This window comes from Orbicella faveolata, unplaced genomic scaffold, assembly GCF_042242905.1.
Source record: "Orbicella faveolata isolate gen_17 unplaced genomic scaffold, um_ofav_v1 contig_35, whole genome shotgun sequence".
NCBI lineage: Eukaryota > Metazoa > Cnidaria > Anthozoa > Scleractinia > Merulinidae > Orbicella > Orbicella faveolata.
In genome coordinates this window covers 25901790-25915035 of record NW_028301564.1, presented here as the reverse complement: position 1 = coordinate 25915035, position 13246 = coordinate 25901790, and the positions used below count along the sequence as shown (strand labels likewise).

The window sequence follows — 13246 nt, the reverse complement described above, 5'->3', positions numbered from 1 at the left end:
ACATATTTAAACACTCCAAATGGCCTCCACATAAACAAAAGAGAGATATTTCTATAAAATAACATGTCTTATTTGATGAGAGAGAAGCCCTGTGAGAAAGCAGCAAAGATTCATAGGAAGAAAAGGTCAAATATGACATCAGCACAATTTATTAATGTCTAGCTTTTAGCAGGTGGGAGTGCAACATTACACAAAAAAGCACACATGAGATTGTTGAGTCACTTGTGTTTAATAAATGCTTGACAAACATTACATCCAAGTACAATACTTTCTTGTAAAATGGCTATTTTCTAGATGATATAATACATCATTTGAAACCCACACACAAACAATCTATCTAATATATATAAAACCAAATAAAGCATGTAGGACAAATATAGGCCAATTTTGATATGTGAAAATTCTAACTTGGTGCTGAAACTTTGAGGGATAAAAAAAGAATTTATGTTTTCTCCAACCTCACTGTAATTTCTTTTGTCTTATTCCCTTAAGCCATAGCACCAATTTAGAATTGTGCTGTATCAAAATTGGCCCATTGCTATTTTTTGAATACTTTTTGTTTTGTTTAGTGTAAACATGAAATAACAAGTACAAAAATCATGTAAGTGACTCTTAATAGACCTTTACAAGACCCTCTTTTCATGACTATAATGGAACTCAATGTAAGTGGCCTAACAACTAAGACAAGATAAGAAAAGAACCTTTATTTAAGTGTAAAATGTATTTAGCCCTGGCAGACTAATTGAGGACACTAAACAAGAGCCTTAAGTACTAACAAGAAAATGCTTAACTAATTAAACTGTGCCATCACTTGTGACTTTGAGATGTTTTTGTTGCAGGGTCTTTGGAAAGGTCTGAGTGTAATACTATACAGGTGTGTAAAATGTGACATAATTGAGGAAAAACAACAAAAGGGCTTCAGACTTTAGGACATTGTAACTGGTTATGTCAATGGCAATTCAAGGAGAGAAAATAGGCCATTGTTCTAATCTATCCAAACATTCCTAGAAATTAAAGGTACAGAACTATGCAAACTTAAACTCTTTTGAAATATTCATTGGTTATTGACTGGTCTTGAAAGACCGAATCTTAGGTTTTGTCATGTTTCAGATGCTCTGTTAGCCATTATTTGTTTTTCCTCTAAGTATCATTGATAAGTATGCAAACCACACACTGGATGAGCTTTGAAGAATTGAAAAAAAAAAAAAAACAAGAAGTAAAGTGTTGTGAAATTCAGTAAACCAATATGCAGACATTGCAGCATACAGTCCATCTTTTGCTGGTTCGGTTGGTTTTAGAAATCAACAGAAATTAAGCATGACAACAACAGACGTGATGCCTTAACTTTTCTATATCATGTTTTTTTTACCAGGGGCATTCTATCAACCACATGACTTTTTTGTATGCATTCAGCGTGAGGTTAGAGCTTATCAATATACATTATTTACAGAACATGCATTGCCTACAGTCGTCAAGTCTGAACTTGGAATGAAGGGATTATTTTTTTTAATACACAATACATAATCAGTGAATTATCCTGGGTAATGTAAATAAAGCACAGCTATTTGAGATATGTAGTCCATAGCTGTTACATAAAACAAAACCTATTGAAGAGAATATGCAAAGAGGTAAATTTTTTTTACTAGCTGAGTGAAACAAAATAAGTAGAAAATGTTTTTCTCATGCACCACTGGGGCCTGGGAGTAGGTCATGTGACCTTTGGCAGGCAGTTGTTTCTGTTGCGTTCGTGATTACTGACCTTTTCCCACCCACCCCAAGAATTTTAAGTTGGTACTTTTATATTTTCATTAGTCTGCCATTTGTGTTATTTTGTAGTTTCTTAGTGCCTGAATACTGCTTTGTTGAGTTTGTGGTGAAGGTCAGGCTACCAGTGCTGCGAGAGAAATACTAGCTATTTCACTGTCAAAAATTAAGGTAAAAATTAATTCATTTTTTAAAGTACACAGTCAAAGACTTGTTTAAAAAAAAACTCACTCTGGCCTCAAAGATTAAAAAATGATCTAGAAAATTAATATCTCATTCATATGCAGGTACAGATGTACTTTGCAACCTTTGGAAGATATGAAAATGAAGGAAAACTATTCTTGATATTACAGAGACTGTTTTTTAACAGAAATGCTCCATTCACCCCTTATATTCAGACTTGGCTATCTAAGATTTCCAACATTGAATGTCATTATTCAAACAATATTCCTGTGAGGTACAGACACCAACGCTTCTTCGCATTCACATTGTCATGTAACTTTAAGTGAAATTGTTTTGAATATTGACACAATTATGTTGTTACAGGCCCAAATGTTGTTTTGTTGATTTGTAGTCAGTTGTGTGTAAAGGAAATGAACCACAAATCATCACAGAACTACGTTTGAACCTGACCTTATTTCTAAACACATCTAGATCTGATGTGAAGTTTATATGAATGTATCTTACAACATTTATACAACCTATACCTGTATGTACAAATTACACAAATACATGACATTTTCCTTCCGTAGAGTATTGTCAACGAAGGGTTTTATGTGACTGTAAACCTATGATTGCCATCTTCATTTTAGTGCAATTGAAAACTGTTATGAGAAAACAATTTGAAATGTTTTGTGTAAAAGTGCTTCTATATACATAGTTATATATTACATGTATGTTAATGTCATGTATTTGTGCAGCTGTCAGTGTACAAAGACAAAACATAATAACAACAACACGTCTTGACACATCAACACTCTAAAGTACTTGACTTGTACATTACAGGTTTCACTCTCCTGACAGCTCAGCATAAAGCCTGGTGCACTCTGTTAGCTGATTTTTGTCACAAGCAAAAGTGATGGTTGCTGTAAGGAATTTTTGAAGCCGAGCCCTCTTGAGCCTCTGGTTGCAAGTGACAAATACTTATTGCTTTATAGAGTGTGCCAGGCTTTAGGTGGCTTGTAATGGGTAACAGCCCTTGCATTTTGATGGATTGATACTACCACCCTTCAATAAGTGATGCTAGAGTGAGGGTAACTAACTTTGACGAGGGGGGGGGGGGGAAATTAAGTTTCCTTGAGTTTAAGTAAGTAGTCAGAACACCCTTAGTTTTAGCTCAAGTGCTTAAAACTCAAAACTGAGCTTAGTGATTCATCTTTGTTATCAAATGATGACTGAAATATCTTGCAGTTTGAAAGGTTCTTTAGACGAGTTCAAAACATCCTAAAATGTTTGTTTGATGTAACTCAGAAGTCTGATCCTTTTTAAATGTGTTTGGTATCTGAACATGCCAGGCACTATTTGATAACAAAACATTAGATTGCCCAAGTTCACTTTGAGTTAAAATGACACAAGCTAAAATTAAGGGCATTTTAACAAGTTATTGTTTCTGTGGTAATCTATTATGTCAGTCCTTTTTTTGAACACTATTACTCACATGAATTAGCCTTTTTATTGTGACAGTATCAATCCATCAATTTACAAGGGTTGTAAACCATAACATACCACCAGAGGACCTTATTAAGAATTCCACACTGGTAAATTTTTGAAACCCAACAAGAACGATTATTCATTGTTGGGTGGCCCTTTAGTGCGGTAGTTAGATTCTACTTAACTTTGAAAAAAACCCCCTACTAAATTGAATTGTGAGAGGAGCTTTACTGGACAGCTTCCCCTGAATTTTCACCTAGCAATTTTAGGAACTGAACATTAAAAAGAAAACATTTGTGCAAAGTTGTGGAATTCTGAAAAAGGTACTTTGACAGTTTTTGATGACTCTTTTTTTAAAAGTCAACCTTTGCCAATATTTTGTTGCTCACTGTACAGAGCAATTTTTCTGGTCAGGTTTTAACCTCTTCACTGAAGACACGTTTCAGTTTGTTTGTCTCATCTCAATAATACATGTACGCTGCATGTGCAGCAGTCCATAATCCAGTTATGGGCAAGAATAGACTCGATAACCTCAGTTTTGTGTCTTCCGGATAACAGGTATCATTTAGATGAACAGTATGTAATGTTTACACAATGTATAAACATGCTCTGCTGCTACTACTGGTAACTACCAACAGACAGTGGCAGTCTACTGTTTTGTCATTACTTTGTGTAACTTGTTAATAATTCTGTTTTTCATTTTTTGTTTCACTATAACTATTTACTTACTTTCACCTTAATCAAACATTGACTATCTAGTTATCTCCCATAAGTAAAACACTCTTAAAAACAGCAAAACAGCCAGCCTCTAAATCTATAAATCTCAAAGCCTGATCTATTAAAAAGCAAAACTGGTTATTGGCTTACTGGGCCTTAATTTTATGAACCAGTTTCCTGTGGATATATACAGTAATCACCTTTCTTTTTTTTTTCTTTTTCTTTCTTTTTTTTTTTTTCTTCTTTTTTCAAGGTTTTTTTTTATCTTAATGAAAACAGTTAACAATAATATCATAATAATGTGTTAACAACATTACCAATGGGACAGAGAACCTGAGTACTCCATGTAGAATTAATCTTTCTGCAAGTTGTTTTCTTTTCTTCCCATCAGTCTGGAACCTGTGGAGAAGACAAACCTGAGGTAAAACACCAACTGCTATAGCACTGTGACAAGAATAATATTGAAAACAATATTGTTACTTTTTCGTTGATGGAGTAACACGTATATAACTAGAATAATGAATCACAACAGCTAACAAAAATAGAACATTTAGCAAAAAGTAGTGCCTGTTTTAACTGTAAAGATAAGATAATAACCTTTATTTAAGTGTCAATACAAATTTTAGTGCATTTCCAGCACTACAGCTGCGGATACTAAGAAAGTAACTGTAAAATATAAAAGGGACTGAAATTTCTTTTAATAGAGGTCCTATCCTCAAAAGCATTTTAACAGCAAAAATTGTGTAACGAAATATTGATTGCACACTAACAGGGCATTGTGATATTTGAAGGAAAATTAAGATTTACCCAAATAGCAATGGAGAAAAACAGGGTAGACTGCACTGTTGAATCAACTGTCAATGTTATTTTGCCTTGTTCTTGACAAAGCCTTCCAGGTCCACCAGTATACTCCACCCTAAAATGTGACTTGGCCCCTGGTGCTACTCTGTTTTCACTCTCACAGCGAATGTTTGGAACCCTGAAAACCTAAAAGTACAAGGATAATTTATGGTGAGTAACAAAGTGTAAAATTAATATAAATTGATATTTTTTATGTAAACATAATATTAGTGAACACATGAAGTATTGCGGAGAAAGTCGAAGAGAAAAAAATGCTGGGATTCAGTCATTCAGCACTCCAAAAATAGCTTTTCCAATAATGTCTAATACATTGTAACATTGCAATGTAGCTGTAAACAAGCATAATTTTTTTTACAAAATTACTTGGAAATATAATGTACTGAAAAACTCAGATTTTATCTGAAATCAATACATCATTGTTGTCATAATTTAAACAATTTTGTTTTGTTAACTATATAACAGCCTGTGAGAAGGCTCACATGTTTGTAGGGTTCTTTTTGGGTTTCACAGCCTGTTCACGAACATGAGAGTCTGTTTGTAGGCTAATATTATTCTTATGAACTTACGTATTCTCGTCCAGCATCTAGAGTGACAAAGTTTCGCTGCCATTGGCTCTCTAGTTCAAATGACACTTTCATCTGCTCCTGCACATACAGGGTATGAAACTCTCGGCTCCTGGCATTATCAACAGCAAATGGAATTTGTCTGGTTTTGTAGCCTTGCTGTGATGTTGTGTCATCGACGTAACTCTCCAAAATGGCTCTGTAAACCTATCAAAAAGTCATTTTCTGTAAATATGAAGTTTTAACAAGTGAGTACAACTGTGGCTTGACAGCCAAGAGAATGGCTAAATTAATCTAAACAGCAATCCACTGAATATGAGTGAATCGTTCATAGTTTGGTCTCCCACCCCTTTTTTGATCCGAGAGGAAAAAGAAGTCAAACCCGGGTTAAGTAAAAGTCTTTTCTGACAGCATGTTACAATTATAAATAATCTCTCACCCTGGTACCTTTTAAAACCATTATTCAAATACAGTATATGTATATGTTTTTCATACCACCTGCCAAACAACTTCAAAAAAAACATCTGTTATTAAATTAGAATTAGTTTTTGTCAGAAGGATTTGAAAGTAAGTTAACAGTGCTAAACGTTCCTTGAATCTACAGTTGTACAACATTTTACCTGGTATTTCTCTTCGGGAATTATAAACAGGATATACAACTTCTCATTCCTTTCTTGGTGTGTTCTTTCTAAGAGGAACAGTCTCGCCATCATTCCTGGGCATGGACTCTGCACTGAGCGCTCACAAAAATCTTCAAGGGATTGATATGTAATCGGAATCAAAAGTGTTAGTGGGCGGGTGGCCTAAATTGAAAATTACTGTTTGTTCTTATAGGTGAAATACTGAGACACTGAAATGGAAGCAGTTGTCTCTTACGATAGTTACGCAAAACGCAAAGTAAAGCATATATATTGTTCAGTGTTCTCACAATTTTGTCGACTGAAGTTTTAGCAGGAAAGCATCACACATGAACAGCCCAAACCAGACAAGCAAGGGTAAATGATCGAATTTGTACTGAGAATAACGGATAATATCGACTACGTTGAAGTACGAGAATCTTAACGTAAAAGACAGAGACAGTCTTTAGTGAGTTAGCATTGCAACTCTATAGGCAAGGAACAAACCAAAGCAAATTTAAACAAAAGTTCTTGGATTCTTCGAGCTTACTTTGTACGGGTGTCTTCTCTCCGTCAGAACGTCCCCTTACGAGAGATCCGGATTGATGAGAACTACATGTACGGTTGCCTCCATTTTGTTCTGGTAAGGTGCTATCTTCTAACGACGTGCTCGGTAGTGAAGGGAGGGGGTACGTTTCAGTGACGCTGAAAAGAGCTCCCTCAACCCCGGAAAAATTTGTTACGGGTATGTATGTCGATGCTTTCTCCTTCTGTAGAGTCGCCAATGCTTCATTTTCAGAGTCTTCTAAACCATTATGTTGCACAGAATCATTCCCTATCGCCAGCAGTTCCTCGACTGTCTCGTCGCTTTCGGAAACTTCATCCTCACTATCAGCATTCTACAAATTAAATAAACGTGTCTTAAGTCTTCCACAGCTTGCTTTCCTGGTACTTATAATCAGCTATCGAAATCGAAAAGGTGTACGATACCAATAATTTTGCAAATTTAAAAACTGGCTTCGTGAGCTTACGAAAGTGAAAATGAAATAAACATTGCGAATCTTTCCCTAACAGAAAATAACTCCGTCAGAAGGAAGACAACGATTAAGATTTACCATTTTACTACTGTTTTTGTCCTGTGAACCCATGATTACTATATTTTGACCTACTAGCTCCTCAATTCTCCAACGTAACAACTGTGAAGTAGTGAAAGGTTTCGCTTTCGTTTACCAGTAAGCGAAAGTTCGGTTTTAACTCTGAGTCTCCTTTGATTGGACAATTGCTTCCGAAACCCAAACCTGATTGGACGGAGGAAACCATTTCGGGGAATCCCCGCCACATCTTCAATTCTGGGAAGTCGTGTTTCGAAAACTTGCTAATCGAATCATGTTTTCCTCGTCGATTGGAATTTTTGACTTTAAACTCTGAAAGGTAGGGTTAAAACATGTAATTTAGGTATATTACTAAAGCTCCTTGAACAAATTAACTTTTAATGTGTTTTAAACAATCACGAAACGTGGAAATGTAGACTTCAAAAACTTGCTGATCGAATCATTATTTGTCCTCATCGATTGGACTTTTGGAGGTTATATTTAGATACAGAATACGCAAAATTACCGTTTAAAAGTTTTCATTTTCTCCCCTAGATCTATACGCGAATGGAACTCATTACCTTCAGACATTGTTAATTGTAAGTCTGTACAAAGTTTTTAAACCATTTTAGCAAACTATTTCAAGTTTAAAGTATGTCGAGGTAGCGACTAGGAATTCATGTTATTTTTTTGAAACTTTTTACGATCTTATTTTTTCTCGTTATGTAATATATGTTTTAAGAAAAGTTAGTTTGATGTCTCACGATTTTTTATCGACGTAATGAAATGAAGATGTAGATATTATTTAAGCTTTTTGAACAAAGTATTTTTTTCTGTTTGGGCTTCAATTTAATACGCACTTAGAAAAACCAGTACGAACTTTGAAGTCAATTTTTAAAATGGCCTGATTTCCTGTAATTGGGAAACAATTGTCTCAAGTATTTAGTATTTAACTAGGTGTTTTGTTCTCTATAAGTCTACTGTGGTCGGCTGTGTCCAAATTAGGATTGCCAAATGGAAAACGTTATCTTTATCATGAGCTTGTTGGTAAGTAATTATTTCACCCTACATTACCGTCGTCTAACACAACGTCCTTTTTTACATACGCTTAAGTAAGTAGCCTGTAGGAAATTTCAACAGCCTGCTTCAGTGAGCCCACTAAAGCCATAAACCCAGACATAAACTTAAATATTACCCAAGTTTAAAAGACACCTGACTGCACATATCTAACAGTTAGCACTTTCTATTCCATTGCTCGGTGTGTTTGCTTCTTTTCAATGTCTTTCTTCATTCCCTACCCCCTCTTAACACCAAAATTAGTCCAAACCTTCTCTATACGTCGTCTCCATCCTGTCACATCATCAGGAGCTCATCTGATATACCAACCATCTTGTCTCACTGTAAGGTTTTGTATGTTCCTCACAGCCCTACTCCCATCCATCCCACATCATCAGTTCTCGACTCCCATAGATATACTACCTCTGTCCTGTCAGGTCATCAGCTCTCCCACCTCCATACTGTCACATCAGGTCTGTCACCTCCCTGGGCTCTATCTTGCCACATTATAACTCCTCGCAACTGTATTTCTACCTTTACATATCATTTTCCCTATGTTCCAAATCTTCTATCCATACAGCGCCTCCGTCTTGTCATGTCATTATGTTACCCATCCCTAGTCTCATATATCCTTTAGTAGGTCTTTCATCTTGCTTCATCAGCATTGCAAACTTCCAACCACACAGCCTCCCCATCTTGTCACGTCATTAGCGTTCATGTCTCAGCCTCTTGATTTCGTCACATTTGGTCAGCACTCATATTATCTGCTGTTCCATCTCCTGATCAAAGCTTCTCCATCTGTCATATCGGCTGCCCCATCCAACCTCTCCATTTTGTCACTTGTACAGCACTCCTTTCTCCCTTTTTCTTTCATCTTGCCACATGAGCACTCCCATTTCCCAACCTTGACAGTCATACTGACATCCATTGACTCCCTATCTTGTCATGGTGTCATTAGCACTTCAATCTGCTAGTCAGGGACACAATTTCCCCATCTTGCAGCATCATCAGCTCAGCCTATTGTGCAATGTTTCCATTTTGGCCTAATCTTGTTGCATAATTGCACTCCCATCTCCCAATACAACTACACATGGTCTCCATCTTGTCACATTATCAACACTTCTTTTTCTTATTTAAACACATTACTTCCCATCTTGTAACATCACCAGTTCTGGCTCCCATCTCCCACATTTTTGTTATATCATTGGCACTCCTAACATACAACCGCTCCACTAGTTTACTGTATATAATTTATCAGGTTTCCCAACCAATAACATCCAATATATACCTGACCCTGATAATGCCTTAGATGGTAGTATAGATGGTGTAATAAAACTGCGGTTTTCAAGAAATTCAATCACCTTATGCATATAAGGCCGTCCTTGGACATCAACAGACATCCCTCTGGCCTAGAGATCAATTAGTGCAGTTTGATCATGACATTAACAGCGCTAAATTTATGCTGTAAATCTAACTATATAACTTTGTTAACAAGTTCTGTAACGAGCTCTTATAATAAGCATATTACCTGTTTGTTTTATATTTTCTTGCTGATCAGTCAGTCATTTAGGGATAGTGGTCTACAAGTTTTAAAGGACCAAAATACTAGCAGGTTAAATTTCTATCAAGATGTCTCACTGCATTGACTCCATTTTATTTCCAAGGTTAAGCAAGTGTCTTCAACTATATTTTGCCAAGAAAATGAACAACATAGTATGCTGCAATCTCTGGGTCTTGACAACTTGACCATTCAAGCATTTGGTTTTAGCGTATTGGTTCTGTACTTTGCATATGTAATTTTCTCTCCAAAGAGAAAGAGTTGTGGAATAGAAAGGGAGTGTTCATTGAAGAATTTTGATACTCAACCCACAGACGTAGCTCTTACATCTCCAGGTGAGTTAAATTGTTATTTACTGGTAATGCTCTTACCTTAATTTTTGGTACAAGACTAACACCATGTCATCATTTGACTCCAGCTACTAGAATTCATTTTCATTTTTCACTTTTTAACTGCAGTGTAGTTAGTAAGTAACAATTTCCGTAGTAGCAGTAGAAAAAGAGAAAGTGAAGCATTTTGGTAGTTTAGTCAAATGACACCATCTTGCAAATTGAAATAACCTATCATACAACTGAAATGCTGAATAAGTAATTTATATTAATGTCTCAAACTCTAGGTGTAAGACACAGACCTGTTTTTCTCTTCTGTAGTATTTGAGGCTAGATTGTTTTTTGTTGTTTAATTAAGTCTCATATCACATATTAAGTAAATGACCTAACTTGCTGAAAGCTTCCTGTAGCTCAGAGGTTCTATCATCTGACTCAGTCACTGGTGCTGGTGCAGAAGCTTGATGAAAGTCAGGGGCCTGTGACAAACTAAGTAACAGTTCATATATAGCACATTGTTTTGGAGTTCAACAATGGTTTATGGGTTTTTGGTATTTGACTTTTTGCAATGGCTTGTGCTGTGACTGCTCTAGTGACTGTGAACCTTAGAATAATAATGCAAGTGTTCCTAAACTCTTGACCATTCTACTCATGCTTGTGCAGTCCTGCACGAGACATATGCATAGACTCGGTCCAAGACCGCAAAAAGGGAAATATATAAAGATAGAGTTATCATTAAATGTTGATTTTATATTTAACAATATTTCCAATATTTCCTGTTTTTCCAATAGCCTACAAGAATGTGTTGTGTGACTATCCAGTACAACATAGTGCTGGTCATGTAGTATTTGAAAAGACAGGAGTAGAAGTCATTGGTTCTGATAGCTTTACACCCAGTGACCAATGTGCTGTGCCAAACGATTTGGTCATACAAGCAAGCTCTGAATCAGAACAGTCGGGCCTTCTAGAAGAGGATGAATTGCCACTTAGCCCAGGAATAAAGTTAATTTCAAGTGTCTCAAAGTTGAATGGGCAACTTGAAGTCTGGGTACCTCATGGTGCAAACATGGTTTTAACTGGCCAAAAATGGAATATCATTCTGAAGGAGTACCAAAACAATAGATGGGTAACTGTAAGCCAAACTGAAAATTTCACAGGCCAAGGAATAAAGAATATTGTCTGCAAAAGCAACCATGTAAGATTTAATACAGATCATCTGTCAACATTTATAGTTGTTGGGAAGTTTGATAAGTCTTCTCTGTCAGTATTCAAGAGAATGAAGGTTGCAGCATTCTGCACTGACACAAGAGTTGGTGAAGATCTTGTTATGAGGCTGTACTGTTTTGATGATTGTGAATGGTCATTTGAGGTATGTTTTACAAGTTGTTGATTATAAAATAAGACTTTATTCAATACAGGTCTTGTGTTTTAAGTACGCTTTATTATTAAAGGGTCTAATTTTTGCGTGAACAAATGTGGTTTTTAATGGCAATGGCATGCAAATGTTATTTATGTAAAGCCTTTTTTTATTTTAACAGAAGTTGATGGCAATTGAGCATGAAAAAGGAGGGAAAATGATGTCATCGATTGAATCCCTTGACTTCTCTGTTACCAGTAAAGAGGATGTCGAGATTACTATAAAAGATGTTGCAGGCTGGCACCTAGATAAGGCTGCCCCAATGGTATTGCTTAGCTAGCTTACTTTTTAACTATTTGTTAGACATTTTTTTTCACCATAAGAGAAATATATCTCATTTTGCTTACCTACCATATTCAAGAAAGAAGCACTGTTTAAAGCAAAATCTTCAAAGGTGCCAAGTAAATAATTCAATTTTCTGAGTTAAAACAGGACAAAATCCTTACTACAAAAGCCGTTCATAAGCATCTATAATAAGATTGTGTAGTTCCAGAAAATATCCATACCTCCCCCACAGAAGGGATTTTTTCTAACACCTACCCACCCCTCTGGAAATTCCAGTTAAGCGTCATACATTTCTTTAAATGTTTTGGTCTCATAGAACCCCTCACCCCCCAGGAAATTCCAATCCCTTCTGTGGGGGGAGTATGGATATTTTCTGGAAACGCACATTGTCTGGATTGTTCTGTGAAACCTAGTTGGCGGATTTGGCAGACTGTAGAGTATAAATGGTTTCAAGTGTGAAGACACAGAAAGAGGCAAAGTAGTATTGACAAATTTTTTTGGTTTGAGTTTGTCACAGACAAGTCCTGTTTTGTCTGCTAGTGTAGATTTGCCATTACAAACCTGTCGTTGCATGGCCTTGCTCACCACGAGTCTCCTAGTGTTTAGAGCATTTAGTTGGTGTCTGGAAAGTTTGCAGTGCTGGAAATAACAGTTGGTCAACAGACATTACTTCACCAAATTTGTGAAATTGTTTGACTAATTCATAATGATTAGACACCTTGACTGAACACCAAAATGACTCAGCTTTTCTAAATCATGAACGTCTTGTTTGGAGACCATGTTAACTTCGCTTTGAAACATTTCAAAAATCACAAATCATACGGATTTGTGGGTTATTTTGGTAAAGGCCTCTCCAGGGTTGCATAACATGTGAAATGCACATTGCTAAGCATTACTTTTTCGTTCAGGTATGCGTATGGATTGAGTTATAAATTGGAAAATAGAGATTTATAAGGTTGACACATGTTCTGCCATGTAACGAAAATCAATTATTTCTGGCATTGAGAGATAGAGTGATTGCACTGGCATGGGTAAACCCTCATGCTAATTTATGTAAGGCCTCGTGTCTTCATTTATGTGATTAAGAAGTAATAATATTTATAATTTTGTTTCATCTGTCATGGTATAATCTAAAGACTTATTACTTTCTACTATTTATTTCTAGCGCCTCAGTCACGAGTCACTGAGGAACTCATTCAACATCATTCCTCAGTGTGATCTGGTGTTTCATCCCTCTAACAAGACAAGGGAGAGTGGCTTTTTTGTTGTTATGGCTTTGACCCATGGGTCATCTATAGAGACTGTGATGTATGCAACTACTTCACTTAAAAAGGTATTGAT

The 13246-nt window shown here is 36.0% G+C and overlaps 2 protein-coding genes across 3 annotated transcripts in view; one reads left to right on the top strand and one right to left on the bottom strand.

Annotated features, from left to right (window-relative positions):
- Positions 1 to 210: 210 nt before the first annotated feature.
- On the bottom strand, positions 211 to 7389 carry LOC110043495 (uncharacterized). The gene is made up of 6 exons (XM_089274287.1): positions 7288 to 7389; positions 6723 to 7071; positions 6176 to 6306; positions 5559 to 5762; positions 4939 to 5118; positions 211 to 4530 (listed from the first exon to the last, which is right to left on the bottom strand). Exons 1-6 carry the CDS (start codon positions 7318 to 7320, stop codon positions 4519 to 4521), a joined length of 909 nt encoding a protein of 302 aa, XP_089130413.1. The 5' UTR covers positions 7321 to 7389; the 3' UTR covers positions 211 to 4518.
- A 126-nt stretch (positions 7390 to 7515) lies between these two features.
- The window catches only part of LOC110043433 (uncharacterized), a 6558-nt gene continuing 827 nt past the window's right edge, over positions 7516 to 13246 (top strand). Inside the window, exons 1-7 of one of the 2 annotated variants that reach the window (XM_089274279.1) lie at positions 7516 to 7603; positions 7819 to 7862; positions 8240 to 8310; positions 9984 to 10212; positions 10995 to 11572; positions 11742 to 11885; positions 13071 to 13238. In XM_089274279.1, coding sequence (XP_089130405.1) covers positions 8278 to 8310; positions 9984 to 10212; positions 10995 to 11572; positions 11742 to 11885; positions 13071 to 13238 — 1152 coding nt within the window. In that variant the 5' untranslated portion in view covers positions 7516 to 7603; positions 7819 to 7862; positions 8240 to 8277. The remainder of the gene's footprint in view (positions 7604 to 7818; positions 7863 to 8239; positions 8311 to 9983; positions 10213 to 10994; positions 11573 to 11741; positions 11886 to 13070; positions 13239 to 13246) is intronic. The other variant, XM_089274280.1, reaches the window with a different exon arrangement.